The 17755-nt window shown below is 34.7% G+C and overlaps 1 protein-coding gene across 1 annotated transcript in view; it reads right to left on the reverse strand.

Annotated features, from left to right (window-relative positions):
• LOC144251590 (lysosomal cholesterol signaling protein-like) overlaps positions 1–17755 on the reverse strand; it is a 48371-nt gene that overhangs the window by 8666 nt on the left and 21950 nt on the right. The window contains exons 5-12 of the mRNA XM_077794426.1: positions 17475–17630; positions 15626–15709; positions 14892–15009; positions 11209–11293; positions 11025–11115; positions 9838–10048; positions 3557–3661; positions 537–673 (exon numbers count right to left, since the gene is read on the reverse strand). Coding sequence (XP_077650552.1) covers positions 537–673; positions 3557–3661; positions 9838–10048; positions 11025–11115; positions 11209–11293; positions 14892–15009; positions 15626–15709; positions 17475–17630 — 987 coding nt within the window. The remainder of the gene's footprint in view (positions 1–536; positions 674–3556; positions 3662–9837; positions 10049–11024; positions 11116–11208; positions 11294–14891; positions 15010–15625; positions 15710–17474; positions 17631–17755) is intronic.

The following is a 17755-nucleotide window of genomic DNA, read 5'->3' on the forward strand; positions in this document are numbered from 1 at the left end:
GCCACACGCATGCCAGGCGAGCGCGCTACCGCTTGAGCCACATCCCCAGCCCCAGATGTCAGTAATTTGATGGGCATTTTTCCTCTTTTCCCTACTGCATGAAGTAGTTAGGTTGATTTCCATAATTAAATCTTATTCTTTCAAGTTAATTTATATGAGAAATATCTTGTGAGTGATAATGTAGGCATTTGTCCACTTCGGTCAGTCAAGCATGTTAGGGATAACTGGCCCTTGGACACATGATGGAGATATCTATCTGATTTTACCAAATTTACGTTCAGAGCACAGAATGAATAAGTAATTCTAATAGAATAGGCTACTGGAACACTTAGGCAACAGAGAAATATGAATGATTCTCCCCTCGCCACCAAAAAAACTAAAAAAACAAAAAACACTTAAACTAGATTAGAATTTAGATAGCCTAGCCACTCTACTCTTGAAAAGTAGCAACTAAGTTTTGGTCCCAGATGCCTAAATAAAACCTTTGCCAGACATTTAAAGAAACAGGTCCCAAACAAAACCAGAGAAACATTTACAGCAAATAGGCCAATAATGAGAAGTAAACACAGCAAGACATGTCGAGTCAGTTGCTGGTCTCCACTCTGCAGATACTGTTCTTCTTCCTGGGCTAATATGCAGCTCTGGGAGTTACAGCGACTCACACAGTGATCATCTATGAAACAGTAAGCACAACAATTTGTAATCAGAGCTTTTTATTTGAATGCATTTTAAATTTATAATGACTTCCTAAGAGAAACAACAAAAAAGCACATTCAGCTAAGAATCAGTATGTAATTTTCGATGAAATCGGGGGAAAGCTCCGTCATGTTGTTTTAGGAGTTTTAGTTGGAGAGTGTTTTTATCTGAAAAAAAACCACTAGTATGTAATATTTCCCTTTTATTCCATTCACCAATGTTTTCTATCTACATAATTTGTTATATAATTATATATTAATATATGTTTTATAATTATACATAAAATTTTAAAAGGCTAAATTAATAACTCATGTTTCACCTGCATTAAATCTTCATAGTAGTCATGAATACACTATTTTGACTAACTGTGAAATAAATTTACAATTAACTCCTGCCTTTTCTGAGTTTAAAATTTGCCTTACAAAAGGCCTTACAAGGTACCAACTAGGTCTATATGCTATGTTTTGTTCACATATGAGACCAAACTCAAATCACAAAACTGACTCTTTTCTGTCCTAAAACAGGGGTGAGGGATCTTTCAAAAGAAACTTGTTTTTCCACTTCAGCTCCACTTTGTATATGGTACTAAAGAAAAAGGAAAAATTTTTACATAATACATGCCTAGTCTAACATACAATCTTATATAAGTTAAAGATTAAAAAACAATTTTATAGCTCTTACCCTAAAAATAAAAATCTATTTCTTAAGGCCACTTTTTGGGAAAGGACACATACAACCACTAAATGTGGTCTAGCATAATAGTTAATGGTAGGGAGAAAGTTTACAGTCTTGCTAAGTAAAAAGAAAGTAGGTCACCAAACTATCTCTGTAGTATGATTCTATTTTAATAATAACTATTTGTATATATCTGCTCTAGTTTGACTCTTGAATGTCCACCAAAGACCCAGTATTAAAGGCTGTCCCTAGTCTGAGGCACTGTTGGGAGGTTGTGAAACATTTAGGAGGTAGGTAAGGCACAGTGGAAGAAAAAATATTGGGACTCCAGCCCCTCCTTTCTTTCTCTCTTTGCTTCATGGCTGCCATGAGATGAGCAGCTTCTTTGCCACATGCTCCCACCACGATGTACTGTGCTGCCTTAGGCCCAAAGCACCTGGGTCACTTGACCATGAATTGAAACCTCCTAAACTATGAGCCAAAATAAACCTTTTTTCCTTATTAAGCTGATTACCTCAGAAATTTTGTCACAGTAATAGAAAGCTAACATAATAACTTATGTGTAGAAAATTTGAGTTATATTTATATATGTGTGTATATATATTATGAAAAAACTGGTTTTAAAATATTATGTACACACATTATTAAAATGCATAAAATAAATCTTATTAGTTTTTCATTTGCCTTTTCCCACATTGTTGCCACATAGCAATCTAAATGTAATATTTATTTTGCCTTTGTGCAACAGCAGGGAATGGGGGACGAATTATATTGTAAAGCTCTAGAAATTCTCATTTGTCTATGGTTTAATTTCCTTTAGGCTTTTTTTAAAATTTCAGGCTTAGGAATGATACTAAATTACATGGTTAGATGATGTCCATATATGATGGCTTTCTTTTAATATGATTTTTACAAAACATGATCAGAAAATTTTGAAAGTCCCTATAGTATAAAAGTTTTCATGAATCAGTATTAGTAATGAAGAAAATGATAGTTAAAGAAAGACTAAGGATAATTTGAGAAGCAGAAAATGACTTTACTATGATATTGGGTAGAGAGAAAAAAATTAAGAAAGCAAACCTTGGGACATAAAGAAACACTACTTTACAAAAGAAGCACATAAATAAAAACTAAGACAATTTAACTGAATTCGAGATTGGATGTCCTATTAGAAAATTTAATGAAGGCTGATAATCTGATATTTCTTTCTATGGAAACCGAAGTTCTGCTACTATTTAAGATTCATTCCTAGCCAACAGATAGCAGACAAATATAAATGCCACCTGAATAACAACTGTTGCCAGTATTACATTTAATGAACATTTACCACGTATACCATACACAATGCTAAGTGATTTGCACCCATAATTTCGTATAATCCTCCCAACATTTATTATATAAAGACATATGCCATGGGCTGGGGTTGTAGCTCAGTGGTAGAGTGCTCGCCTTGCATGTGGAAGACACTGGGTTCGATCCTCAGCACCACATTAAAAATAAAAATAAAGGTACTGGGTCCATCTATAACTAAAAAACTTTTAAAAATGCCTTTTGCAACAATGTAATTGACAGATTCTCCATCACAAAGAGCAAAATCAACTGAAAGTGCACTGCAATTCCAATTCTATATAAATATGTTCAGTTTTAAATAATTTAAAATTCAGAAAAAAGTGATTTAGTCTCTTAGTTTACATGCCAAAAGTTTATTACTTTTAAAGTTGTTTTTCTTATTTTTAAAAGAAGTTATATTTAAAACACAATATAATTAAGCACTAATTAATTAGTCCTGGTCATAAGGGTTAGTGATAGGGGAAAGTCTCAGCTTCTAAAATAAGAAAAAAAGCCAAAATAATAATAGCTTTTAGGGCAAATTTCTTGGGTTTATCTCTTGAGTTAAATTTATTGGAAAGTGTGTGTGCATGTGTGTGTGTGTGTGTGTGCGTGTATGCGTGCATGCATACACGCGTGTGATACTATAAGAACTTTATCTTTTTAAAATAAATGTTTTCTCTGCACGATTATTATTCTATTCACATCTTTTTCCTATTTTATTTGAGAATCTGTTCTCAAATAGTGTTCTGTAGTATTACAGCTGCTGAAGAAATACTATGTAGAGGTTTCATGACACAGAAGGACAAGGGCTCTTCTGTTCCTTATGCCCTTCCTCATATCCCAGGGCACTTACTTTTCTCAAATGAAGGAATCACAGGCCCACTGGTGCTTGTGTTTGCTGCTGGCTCTATTGATGGGTAGCATAATTCACCATTTCCCATGGAGCAAGAGCAGCAACCTATATATAGAAAAATAATGTGAGAGTAGAGCCCAACCACAACAGAAATGGACAAGTTCAAGAAATTCCAAACAAAACCAAACCACCCAAAACCTACTCATGCTGCCTCCATGGAAATATTTTCACATGACAATTATCAAAAGTATTCAAATGTGCTGTACAATATTAACATTTTAAAAAGTGTAGGATGAATGATCATCATCTTTATATATTGTCTTCTTATATGAGAGAAGAAAAAATTTATTCATTGCTGTTTTAATTCTACTGTATTTTGGGAACTAAAAATTCACTTTCCTAAAACACAGCTTTTATTTCATCACTTTTCAAAAATACATACTAGCGTTCTATTGGTAACTGTGGAAAATTCAAACTCAGTCTAAATGGATAGCTGCCTATGACTTGGCCTCTTTTCCTAGCCAGCTACCCATCCTAAGCAACAAAAAGCATTTCCTTCTTTCAGGAAAATTCTTCACACCCTCCACAAGTCCCATCAAGACCTAGGCTGACTCAAAAGACCTAAATATGGCATACTACAGGGACACAGCCACATCAATAATTATAGCAGCACAATTCACAATAGCTAGACTGTGGAGTCAACCTAGATGCCCTTCAATGGATGAATGATAGAAAAAATGTGGCATTTATACACGATGGAATATTACTCGGCACTAAAAAATAACAAGATCATGGCATTTGCAGGAAATAGATGGCAATTAGAGCAGATCATGCTAAGTGAAGTTAGTCAATCCCAAAAAACAAATGCTGAATGTCTTCTCTGATATAAGGGAGGTGACTCAAAATGGGGTAGGGAGGAAGAGCATGAGAAGAAAATTACCTCTAGTTAGGGAAGAGAGGTGGAAGGGAAAGGTAGGGAGAAAGGGAATTGCATATTCATTATACAGAATACAGGTATGATGATGTGAGGGAAAAAAAAAGAATTGTGTCACATTAGATTGGGTAGAGAGAAGGGAGGGGAGGGGAGGGGAAGGGGGGAATGGAAGGACAGCAGAATAAAATAGACATTATTATTGCTGTGGGTATATAAGTGACTGCATGACCAATGTAATTCTACAACCTGTACACTTAGAAAAATGAAATTATATCCCATCTGATTCAATTGTATATGTCAAGATCATTGTACTGTCATGTGTAACTAATTAAAACAAACAAACAAACAAACAATAAAAGACCTAGGCTGATCAAATCTTCTCCTGCTTTCTAAGTTAGGCTTGAAATCACTTCTTTCAAGAATCTGTCTCCTATTAGTTTAGATGATGCAGTAAAAACAATGATATATGTTTTTCTTTCAAATATATACTGCTGAAAATCTCTTGCAGGTTTATAGGCAGGTTGGCTTATAGAAGTCACACTGAGATATCTGTTATAGAGCTGTAATTTTTTCTTCCATATAGTCATAGAACTGTACACTGTGCTCTTTATTTTATTTATTTATTTATTTTTTTTATTGGTTGTTCACAACATTACAAAGCTCTTGACATATCATATTTCATACATTATATTGAAGTGGGTTATGGACTCCCAATTTTACCCCAAATGCAGATTGCAGAATCACGTCGGTTACACATCCACAATTTTACATAATGCCCAATTAATAATTGTTGTATCCACTGTGCTCTTTAAAACCTTTCACACTTACATAGACATGGTGCTCCTTGACATGAATTATAATTGAATAATAACTTTAATAATAAACTATTAAAATTTAATATGCTAGAAAAATGAATAATTCCCAAGAATAACCTTTCATTGACAACATGCTTAATTTCTTCAATGATGTTCTTAAAAGTATTTAAAAGTAACAAAACTGCAGTCAAAAATGGCCTTGCTAAATTTAAGATATTGATGCTATCTCAAGGTTAAAATAGAACCAAAGGATAATAGAAAAGAAAATACATTATCTAGTCCATACTTCTTCAGAAACTTGAAGGTTTCAATCAGCTAATTTTCTTTTCAGTGTTAGGGATTGAACTACATCCACAAAACATTTTTTATTTTGAGACAGGGTTTTGGTAAGTTGCTGAGGCTGGCCTTGAACTTGCAATCCTCCTGCTACATCCTGAGTAGCTGGGATTGCACCACCACATCCAGCCAGTCTATCAGATAGACAAATCACTTATAGTCTAGTCTAGTGGGCTATATAAACAACTTAAAAAGCAATTATAAAATAGTGAAATAAGAGGGAAGTATAAACATCACAGAAGGTTTCTTAGATAAGGTATAGCTATCATCTTGCTCTCCATTTATTTATACTATAGGTTCACGTTATTTTCTTGCTGGAGATGATAATAATGGATTTAAAGAAAAGCTATTATACAGTTCATCTGCTATTTTTAAATAATAGGTAAAGATGTAGCAGCAAAAGTCTCTGGGCCTAAAACTCTTAGTTCAGCAATTCCCACAGATGTCTGGCCTTTGGTAGCCAGTTTTAAAACACTTGTGGAAAAGAAAGACACAGCCAGCTGTAGGTGGGATGGTCTTCAAGCTCTGTCAGAAAACAATCAATATATGGGTTTGTAGGATACCTGAAAGATTCTTCAAGAAAGTAAAGTAGGAAAGGAAGTTGTGCATGATCAGAACAGTACTCTAGGCCCATGGAAGTCAGCTTTTAAATATTCAATCCTTGAACTTCAGCTTTCAAAAGGAAAGTGGTCAAGAAACTTGAATGAAATTCTGATATAATCATGAATTACCTAAGAAAGAAATTAGTGAGCTTGGGTTTAAAGGCCATGAAGTATAAAAGAATAATAGAAAAGAATATAATAGAAAAGAGGTATAATATATATAAAATATATATTTAAAAGGAGGTATAATATAATATAATATAATAGAAAAGAGGTGTAATAAAATGAATGCCATTTTGGGGAAAAGCATGGAAAGCTCAGTAGTGGAGAGAGGGGAAAGCTGAAGAGGAGAGGGGGCAGAACTGGGCCAGAGCAGGGCATGTCTGGATTGTGGAAGATCTTGAGCACCATGTTCAGGAGTGTGAACCTTGTCCAACTGCAGGGTCCTCCTAGACCTGCATCAGGAGTCTATGTGACCAGAGCTCTGTGAGGAAGGTTTTGCCAATTCATATAAAACAGATTGGAGCAGGGAGTGATGGGAGACAGGCAGCCCAGTTTGGAAGGAATTACAAGAATCTAGCAGAGAGACTGGAGGCCACAGTGGGGAATAAAGGTCAGGTGTAGATGAAGGACCCTGCGGAGGGAGAACTGCCTGTTCTGAAAGGCTAAAATACCTGAGAAGGAAAGAGAAGATGTGCCTGGAAGGCCTGAAGGATGATCACACATTCACTAAAACCAAATTTCTGGAAGTTATACTCAGGTCCTCCATTAGCTCTCACCAGTCCAGTTGATTGCAAGTCCATCAGTACAGCTTCTGAGTCTGACCTATCCGGTCCATCCCACACCTACCACCCTCTGCCCTGTATCTGGCCTAGCCTATTGCAAAAACTACTAATAGGACCCTTTACATGTAGGACAAAACCTTCATATTTTCCGATGACACAGAATGCCCTCTGTATCTGCTTACTTTTCCAACTTTTTTTGATCTCTTCCCCATATGTACCCTGAGTTCAAGCTTTACTGAATTTCTTACAGTTATCTAAGAAGAAAAATTGTTATCTCATATTTCATTACCTTTGCAGAAGTTGTGGAACATTATGAATTGTGATAAATAAACCATAAAATAACTCTGGGGAGTAGAGCCAAGGGCAAGGGAGGGGAAGAGTTTAGCTTCTCTTTTAATTGTCTTTGAATTCCTTTTTAATTGTATTTGAATTATAATTGTAATTGTATTTGAATTCCTTACTGTATGAATGTCTTTTTTTTTTTTTTTGTACTGGGGATTTAACTAGGGACAATTTATCACTGATCTATATCCTAGCCATTTTTATTTTGAGACAGGGTCTCACTAAGTTGTTTAGGGGCTCTCTAGTTTGCTGAGGCTAGTCTTGAACCTTGATGTCTTCCTTTTATAATGAAATGTTATAATAAGCGGGGTGCAATGGTGCATACCTGAAATCTCAGGGACTCTGAAGGTGAGGCAGGAGGATTGCGAGTTTGAGGCTAGCTTCAGCAAATTGGTGAGACTCTGACTCAAAATAAAAAGTAAAAAGGGCTGGTGATATAGTTCAGTGGTAAAGCCCTCCTGGGTTCAATACCTAGTACCAAAAATAACAATAACAGTAATAATCATAATAAAAAATGTTATCAGTACCTAGTCCTATACCTCCAGAGTCTTGGGGTCCCTACACCTGCATGTGGGTGCCCTTGGGATTATTGGCATTCAGGGATGTAGCCACAGTGTTTTCCAACAGGAGAAATGCAAGTGCCTGAACCCCGCTCAGAGGGTTTTGTACAGGGGTGCGATATTGGAGAACTATAGGAAACTGTTTTTCCTGGATAAGGATGTCTTGTCTTCAGAAAACAGGATCTGCCCTGTATCTTTGTGTTTTTTCTTGTGTGCCTCTTGGGAGGCTCTTCATCAAGCCATATTAATTCAAAATGCAAAAGTTTCATATTATTGGATATTTTGATAATTTTGTTGAGTTACTCTCTTTGTTTCAATACAATTGAGTTGATTTGCCATAGTTTGTCATATAAAATATCTGGAGTACACTTAAAATTCTGTAAAAAAATTAATAAATGTTATAATAATAGCTATTACTTACTCATACTTACTATGTGCTGGACTTTATACATGTTCACTCATTTTATACAGTAACATTCTTTTTCTTTCTTTCTTTTTTTTTTTTATATTGGGGATTGAACGCAGAGGCATTTAACCACTGTGCCACTTCCCTAGCCCTTTTTTACATTTTATTTAGACACAGGGTCTCACTGAGTTGCTTAGGGCCTTCCTAAGTTGCTGAGGCCGGCTTTGAACTCGGGATCCTCCTGCCTCAGACTCCCAAGCCGCTAGGATTATAGGTTGCCACTGTACCTGGCTCCAATCACATTCTTACAGGTAGGTGTTACTAGATAAAGAAAGTGAAACACTGGGAAATTGCCCAAGATCAGACAGTAGTAAATCATGAAGTCAGGCTTTGAACATAGGCAATATGGCTCCAGGGTAAGTTTTTAATCACTCTTTTATTTACTTCCAGTTTGGAACGGGTGAGGAAGGAAGAAAGGAAATGTAAAATGGCGAGATTTGTGGGCAGCATTTTAAATGCAACATTCCTAGCACTAACACAGTTCATGACAAAGTGCTGTGCAATGAAACTTTCTCATTTCTTCCTTTTGAAGATGAATAAATTATCTTCTATCTCTGTTGTCACTCTTTCTTCTTATACTTTACTCATCTTTCTACTCCACAAGCTATCTAAACAAAATATTGTAAACCATCATTTATTCTTCTGAACACAATGTCCGTTATCTGTGAACTTTCCACACGCATCAGTGCATCCAAAATGCATACACTATTGTTGACTTCCCTTCATGAATTGAAACAAATCCTGTAACAATTGTTGACTCTTACTAACACATATACTAGTTAGGATCATATTTTTACTTATACCAAGAATGGGCAAACATCTTCCATAAAGGGTTAGATAATATTTTAGGCTTTACAAGCCAGTCTCTGATGCAATGACTCAACTCTGCTATTACAGCATGAAAGCAGCCATTGACAATGCGTAAATCAATAAGCATGGCTGTTTTAATAAAATTACAGACATGAAATTTAGGTTTCATATAATTTCCAGTAGTCACAAAATATTTATTAATTTTTCTTCAACCTTTTAAAAGTGTAAAAATCATTTTTATATGGTGGGTGTGATTTGGTCTGGGCTCTAGTTTGCAGATGCCTAATTTCTACTATCAACCCAGCCTCTTAGTAGGCCTCCTTTAGCTCACTTTGTTGATAAAATGTTGTTAAATTAACATATATATGTGTGTAGATTTCTAGGAAGAATATTCCTTTCCATTGTGACTTTTTTCTAAACTTTCTAAGCTCTCAGGTCTCAGGAAGTCCTACATTTTTAACAAAAGATTGTTCTCACAAACATACTTTCAGAAATAATTTGTAAACTCTTCCGATTATTGACTGTGATTCAGGTTCTTAATTTGGCAAATACCTATGATTTTCAGAATAGTTCAGGGATCCTCTCTTAAGCAAAATAATTAGGATGTATGCTATAAAGGCACGTAACATACTTGTTTCTGGTACTGAACTTGTAAAAAGTTCTGGTTCATTTGTTGGTGCTGGACTCTCATCAAAAGCAGTGTTTCCAGGCTCCACTGCTTTGTGGCTCTGAGACTGACTGAAACCTTCATAGTGTCCTGCTTGGGTGGTGCGGTTCATGCACATGAGTGATATACCAGCTATTAGAATGCTGCAGAACAGGGTGACTGCTGTGGTGATCATCTGACGATGTTAAAAAAAAAAAAAGACATTAGGCCACTTTTATAATCCCATCTGATAATCTTAGCAGAATGCATTAAGAGCATTTTTTGATGGAAAATACATCTGCACAGTTGTAAATACTCTAGAACAGTGGTTCTTAAGAATGGGTAACAGCATATAAGGAATGTACTTGAAGAGAAATCAGAGTCTGTTTATAATCATGTAAGTGTTCTAGATGCTTTGTTGTACAGCAGCTGATTAACATAGCCACTGGTTTCTTTTACAAGTAATTGGAATAATTTGTTATAACTTTAATTTTGAATTTTTGCTTATGTAGTTCAAGTATACTTCAGTTGAGAAATTTTATGATAATGATAGTAAAAATGAATAAGTACAGCTAATACTTATGAGCAGTAACTATATGCCAGCACTAGTCAAAGTTCTTTACATGTATATCTTATTTATTCTCATAAAAACTCAAATTCAAAATTACAGAACAGGAAAAAAAAAGGATAACAAATGAAAATCTTCAGGGAGGTTTTTAAAAACACATTCTTGGGGCCTTCCTGAAGAATTCAGCAGGCTCATAAGCCTCCTATTCTATAGCTGTTCAAGTACACTTTTTCCCAGACACATTGTTTTCTGAAATTTATATTTTTGATAGGATTAAGAATCAAGAGTTTGACATTTACTATAACTACTAGCTTGTTAAATGGCTTTAAATTAATCACTCTTTTCTCCAGTAAAGAAAACATAATTCATAAGAGTTTTTAAGAAGAATCAATTAAGCTCAAGCATTCTTCAGCTAAATACAGACTTAGCATGCAAAACGTTCATCATATTTGAGGTGTGACAAGGTGATATAGGATCACCAGTATAAACTGCAATAAATTAGAATAGATTTTTAAAGTTAATTTCAATGTAAGTATAATTAGGTACATTAACAAGCTAAAATGAGATGTTCTCAAGAACAGAACTGCTAATAAACTCTTCCCACCTGCTCTTTTCCATAAAAGAAGGCTGAGTCAATGCTATCTCCATTGTGTTTTCCAGTTATCAAAAGAACACCAACAAGGAGAGCAGGAATTCTATAATAACAAGGGTAATTGAGAGAGAAAGAGAGAATGAATAGTAACTGTGCATATGGAAACATGTAAGCAAACAAAAAACTACCAACTTACCCCCAGCCAGATATTATGATGATTCCGACAGGAATTTGTACACTTTCTCGTTTTTTCAAAAGAAACAAAGAAATTGCTAGAAGGCCTAAGAACAAGAAATAAAGATAGAAAGAGAGATCATTATTCTTGATGTTTCCCTAATTTAAAAATTATTTGAGGGCTGGGGATGTGGCTCAGTGACAGAACACTTGCACATGTGAGGTACCAGGTTCAATCCTCAGCACCACATAAAAATAAATAAATAAAATAAAAGTGCAGTGTCCATCTACAGCTAAAAATGAATAATAAAAATCATTTGAATTCTCTCCTGTATCGTTTCTTTACTCAAATCTTGTTTTATCCAGTAGGATTTTTTTTCCCCAAAAGCCCTGATCATTTTATTCTTTGGATGTATATGATTGCATTCTAAATATGATTGAAAGAAAATTAGCTGTACAGAAAACATACTATGTCAGTGGTAAGAACTATAAGCAATTCTTATACAAGTTATGCTTCACATTAAGTGTGCTGATGGAGCTTAATACAAACATGGTGTGACCTTAATACAAACACGGATGTTTTCAAGTTTTTAGACTTTCCTTATACCTTATACCCAATCATTTATACAAGTTACATCTTGCTTAATAAATTCTACAGAGCTATAAGAATCTTAGGACTTTAGGGCTAGAAGAGACCTCTGTTTCAAATTAACACCTTCATTTTTTAGACATGGAAACAAAGGTTTGCCCAAGTCAGACAGCCAGCAGAGGGCAGAGCCAGTCTAGAAACTAAGCCTTTTGACATAAGGTAAATTCTTCAATTCCCTGTTTCTCAAACTCAGATCTGTAGGTCTCCCTGGGGTTGCTATCATATATGCTTCAGGATCTGAGGGAAAAAAATCAGTTAGAAATTTTAAGTCCTGGGATGGGATTGTAGCTCAGTGGTTAAGCACTTGCCTCACATGTGTGGGGCACTGGGTTCAATCCTCAGCACCATATAAAAATAAATAAAATAAAGGTATTGTGTCTATAACTTAAAAAAAAAGAAATTTTAAGTCTTTTGGCTTATTTTCAGTGATAATCATCTGTATGCCATCCTTATAATCAAGTATAGTCTCATGACTTCAGAGCTTGTATTTGGTTTTATATTAAGTTTGTAACAAGTTAGCTGGGTGTAATGGCATACACCTGTAATCCCAGCAGCTTTGGAGGCTGAGGCAGGAGGATCACAAGTTCAATACTAGCCTTAGCAACTTAGTAAGGCCCTGACTGAGACTCTGTCTGGAAATTTAAAAAAATAATAATTTATAAAAGGGCTAGAGATGTGGCTCAGTGGTTAAGTGCCCCAGAGTTCAATCCCTGGTTAGTACCTCTCACCCCTCCGCCTTCCCAAAAAGTTTGCAACAACTGAAAGCCAAATGATATCACAATATCCAGTCCAAATGAAGGTTCTGAGGTAATTTGAGGAAAGAAAAGTAGTAAGATAACCAGGTCATGACCTAATAAATTCAAGCCAAATTAAAATACCAGGGAACTGAGTTCCATTTTACATTACAAGTTATTAATTACATTAGTAACACAAGTTCCTTTGTTATGTTATTTAATGTGTTAATAAAGATTACTGGGTTTGTAGTTTTGCTTGACTCTAATCTATGAATTTGCTGTGCTTTTATAGTTGTATACAAAGAATTCATACCTAGATTTGAAATTATACAGATTAAATAACACTGCTAGAATGAATATTTATCCACCTAAAGGTCTTTGAGAATTTTTTTTTCTTACCACTACTCCCTCATCAATATATCTATATACTCTCTAGTTTTAGGTTTTCAAAGTGCCAAGGAAACAAGTAATTCATCATCGAATGGTGCTGTGTTACTATGTAAGAGCACTCCTTAAGATTCTGTTTTTCGTTTCTGCCTTATGAAAGGAAGCATACACAATAAGGCAGAATATAGTCCTGCTTCTCACTGAGGGAGCTGTGAGATCCCCTGCCTGAAATCAGTTGAACTCTTTGGGCCTGTTTTCCTAATTTGCAAAATGAAGGGTTTAAACTAAAGCAGCAGGAAGATGGAGATTTTTTGACTAGCTATGCATTTAATGAGCATTTGAAAAATTGTAATTAGCATATGAAATCTGAGATTTCATTGACATAAAGCTCAATTGATTGAACTAAAAAAATAAGTTGACTTTAAGAAGAAAAAAATGTGGTATGTAGACAGGGCAAAAATTGTGAGAATGGTATGCAAATGAATAAAATTGAAAATAACGGAACAGTAGATTTAAAAATATACTTTGGGGGGGTTGGGGTTATGGCTCAGCAGTAGAGTGCTCGCCTAGTACATGTGAGGTGCTGGGTTCGATCCTTAGCACCACATAAAATAAAGGTATTGTGTCCAACTACAACTAAAAAAATATATAGTAAAATATACACTTTGGGATCTAAAATTCTCTAATATCATAATAATCTGAAGGTTAAAGGGCACCTCTTCAGGGTCAGGGAATTCAGAATAATTTCTTGGGATAAATTTTAACATGCATACTTGAAGAAGGTTTCAGAGAGAATTGGGAATTTTTTAACATATTGATTTATTTGCTATTCTTATTCTCATCCTAAATTTTACCTAAATAAACCTAGGTATTAGAGATCAGGTTGATGCTTCTATATTTGCAAGTATAGTCGATAGGCTCTTTTAATTTGACATTTCATGAAAACTCATGCAAGGTGTACTTCTCTCTAAGAAGTACAAACTATCTTCTGTTTGTACTGAATTTTTCATTCTACAATTCCTCACCTCATTGTTGCTTCACTTCAAAAGACTGTTAACTTGGATGGGACCTGCTTTTGATCCTGAAGGCATGAAACCAAAGGTCTGTCCTTGGAAGCCTCTTTCTGACACTTTCTTCTTAACCATTATGCAATTTCCTTTTATGTACAATTTTACAGGTTCAAATTTGTGGTAATAACACAAAATAGCCAGACAGAACTTTTAATACACAACCAAAATGCTGGCATCCAAATAAATGTTATACTTAAGAATAGCAATGTGCTTAAACACTTTAAATACCCTTCTGGAGCCAGTTGAGATGAGAAACAGTCTTATTGACTCATATTTCCACATTCTTTTATTCTCCTACTTTTCTTGTTCTTCTATTTAATAATTAATATAGGTCCATTTATTGAGCACTTAGCACCCAGCAGACATAAATATCCATACTTTTGTTTCATCCTCAAAATAATTGTAAAATACTATAACCCAGATTTACAGGTGAAGAAACTAAGACTCCAAAAGGCAATTAATTTGCATAAATCAGAGCCACAATTTTGCAGGTCAATGGGATTCTAGTAATAAGCTCTGAGATACACACACCTCTGTTCTTTCTCTACTTTCTCCACCTGCCTTCAGCACCTGCCCCTTGGTGTCTCCAAAGGGGAGCTGTGCTGATAGTGGCCTAGATACAGCCAAAGACTCCAAGAAAAAGGGCCATGCTATTGGAAAAGGCTCTGAGCCCAGGGAGAAATAGAGTACATTAGGGAACAGAAACCAGCTTTGTAGACTGCTCATATTAGTGGGCATATCTGCTTGAATGAACGCCCTGATCCTGTGCTACCAGACTTCAAGTAGATCACTAGAAGCTGAGGCCTTTTAAACATGGGGGAAGGGGAAGCACACCTCAATATCCATCCATTCATGATCAACTTACCTGTCCACAGGTAGGTGCTATACAGGGAGCTGTACAATAGAACAAACACCAAAATTTGTCCAACAAAATTTTTTTCTTTAACGAAATTCCATATCATCATTCCAGCACAGACAATAGACTAAAGAAAGAATTATTAAAAGACTTTGTAAATAGCTAAGCAAATCGTACAATTCAACATTATTATAGAAAATAGCTATTGAATCAACTATATTTGTATAAGTTTTATTCACAGCAAATATAATTATTCATTGTAAATTATTTCTGACCAATTATCAACTAGTTATATGAAAAATTCAACCTTTGTAATAAAAACTTCTGTATATAGAGCCTTTAACAATGTACATGTTTAACTGAAACTGATAATGAATATATTCTAAATACTAACCTTAAATTTAGTAATGATTTATATAGAAAATGCTAAATTTCTTTCCATTATGATTTGTGACATGCAAAGATCTAACTAGAAAAATAAGACTGTGAGAGTTCAGATTTTAATGATTCAATTGATTCTATTAATAACTCAAAGTTATTATCAAATGCTATTATTAGCCTCAACTGAAAGTTCAAGGCCTATTGCAATATTTAATATATTAGGCATAAACTAATTATGATCAAATTTAATTGATCATATTTAATAGTATTTATGACTTTATAACTGGAAAAACCTAACATTAATTTTCTCAGGAGCAGTAGAATAGCCCTGAAAAATTCTAAATATCTATAGATATACTAACCTGAGCAATGAGTAAATTGGTTGTAAGTATATGAGGAAGCTGCTTATATTTTTTACTCAAGAGAAGAATAGCCAGAGACCAGATCTTGAAGACAAAAGTTTCAAAAGTTATTCATGTTTCTAAATATTTAAAATTACTTATTAAATAACATATTGATTAACTCTTTTTTGGTGGCATTGGGGCTCAAACCCAGGGCCTCATGCAAAGTAGGCAAGTATTACACTGAGCTACATCACCAGCCCTGGGATGATTATCTTTAAAGAATCCTCTTATCAAGGCACAGTGGCGCATACCTGTGATCCCAGCAACTAGTTATATGAGGCTGAGGCAGGAGGATTGCATGTTCAAAGCCAGCCTCAGCAATTTTTCGAGGCCCTAAGCAACTTAGTGAGACCCTGTCTCAAAACAAAAAAGGGCTGGGGATGTAAGTCACTGGTAGTGCCCCTGGATTCAAGCCCTGGTACAAAACAAACAAACAAACAAAAACTTCTTTATCTTAGTTCAGAAAGAAATTCCAATGTTATTTTCTTTACCTAGTACCAAATAGAGTATTAAGGTAAATAACTACATCAAAAATAAAATGAAAAGCATGGGAATCTCCCATAGTAATTAACCATCTTAAAATTACGTGATCTTTAAAAACTAATGCTTTGACTAGAGCCATGTTCTAACTATGCCTATCTTCCATGGCTGAGAGGGGACACTGGGTCACAGCCAATTATTTGGGAAAGAAGTTTTAGTGGAGATGTAATAATAATAATAATAATAATAATAATAATAATAATAATAATAACAATAATATAAGATCCTAAGTTTTCCCTTTTTTATTTCTACCACACTGGCTGATAAGGTAGCTAAATTCAAAATTCTAAGCTGTCTTTCTTTAAACAGACTATCTATACTGAGAATTATCATCTTGCATTTTTCATATTTAAAAGGATTAGGTTTCTTTTCTTTGTTGTTCTGGGGATTGACCCAGAGCCTTATACATGCTAACTACATGCTCTACCACTGGGCTATGCCCTGAGTCCCAGGTCTGGGTTTCTATTCTATCCACATAGTGGCCAAGTAAGTAGGCTAGTCAATTTCCTTCTTTCTCCCATCATTGCCAATAGATTTTATATCACCATTCTCTTCTCAGTGGGCATAGATTTTACAATATGTGACATGTCAAATTTATTAAAAACTATGTTAGCCATACATTTATTTGTTGCCAATATACATATTCATCCCCACCCCACCCCCTTTATCATTGAAAATATTGCTTGAATTTAAGAGGCAAGTTGATCTACAAGATATTGTAGTTGTCAAATGCTTAATTATTTAAGTTGAACTAGATATATCCAATTTGAATAGTAATCTAAATTGTCACTAACATAAAATCGGCAATTGAACAGGGCCCCAAAGATCTCTTCTGACCTCATGATTCTACAACAGCTAGTATTTATATGGTAAGTCGTCATTCACAGCATGTTTATCACATTTATTATCTCATTTATTCCTTAAACAACCCATGGAGATATGTGAAATTATTATCTTTCTTTTATAGCTGAGAAAACTAAAGCTTAGAGAGATTAAGTTAACTTTCCAGGGATACACAGCTAATTTGTGATAGGGCCAGGAGTCAAATCCAGGTCTGACTAAATCTCACACCTTGTCTACTCTTACAACTCTCCCAAATGAAAAGACAAAACTCATTTAATTGAAAGGTTGATATTCCATTTTATGGGCAGGCTTTAACTTTATTTTATTTCCTAAGAAACTAATTTTTAAATCTTTTTTCTATTACTAAGCTATTTTCAAACTTGTTCTATGGTTTCCATTCAATTTTACACTGAAACATACTTACCAAGGAGACCAGGCTGATAATACTTATATCGAAACTAACATTCTGGATGGCATATGCCAATGGCTTAGGGTCCATAGTGGGAAAGGTCAATAACCAGGCAGAAACATACATAATTGGAGCTGACACAAATGTGCTTATTACCATCCCTGAGGTTATCTGTAAAAAAATAGATCAAATTGAGGAGTCATGATCTCATTCAATTACTTTAAACTTTAAATACCCACAACACACTAAAGGTTTCTGAAATAAAAATAAATCAGTAAAAAGATATTATAGAATCC

Source organism: Urocitellus parryii, unplaced genomic scaffold (assembly GCF_045843805.1).
Source record: "Urocitellus parryii isolate mUroPar1 unplaced genomic scaffold, mUroPar1.hap1 Scaffold_114, whole genome shotgun sequence".
Classification (NCBI taxonomy): Eukaryota; Metazoa; Chordata; class Mammalia; order Rodentia; family Sciuridae; genus Urocitellus; species Urocitellus parryii.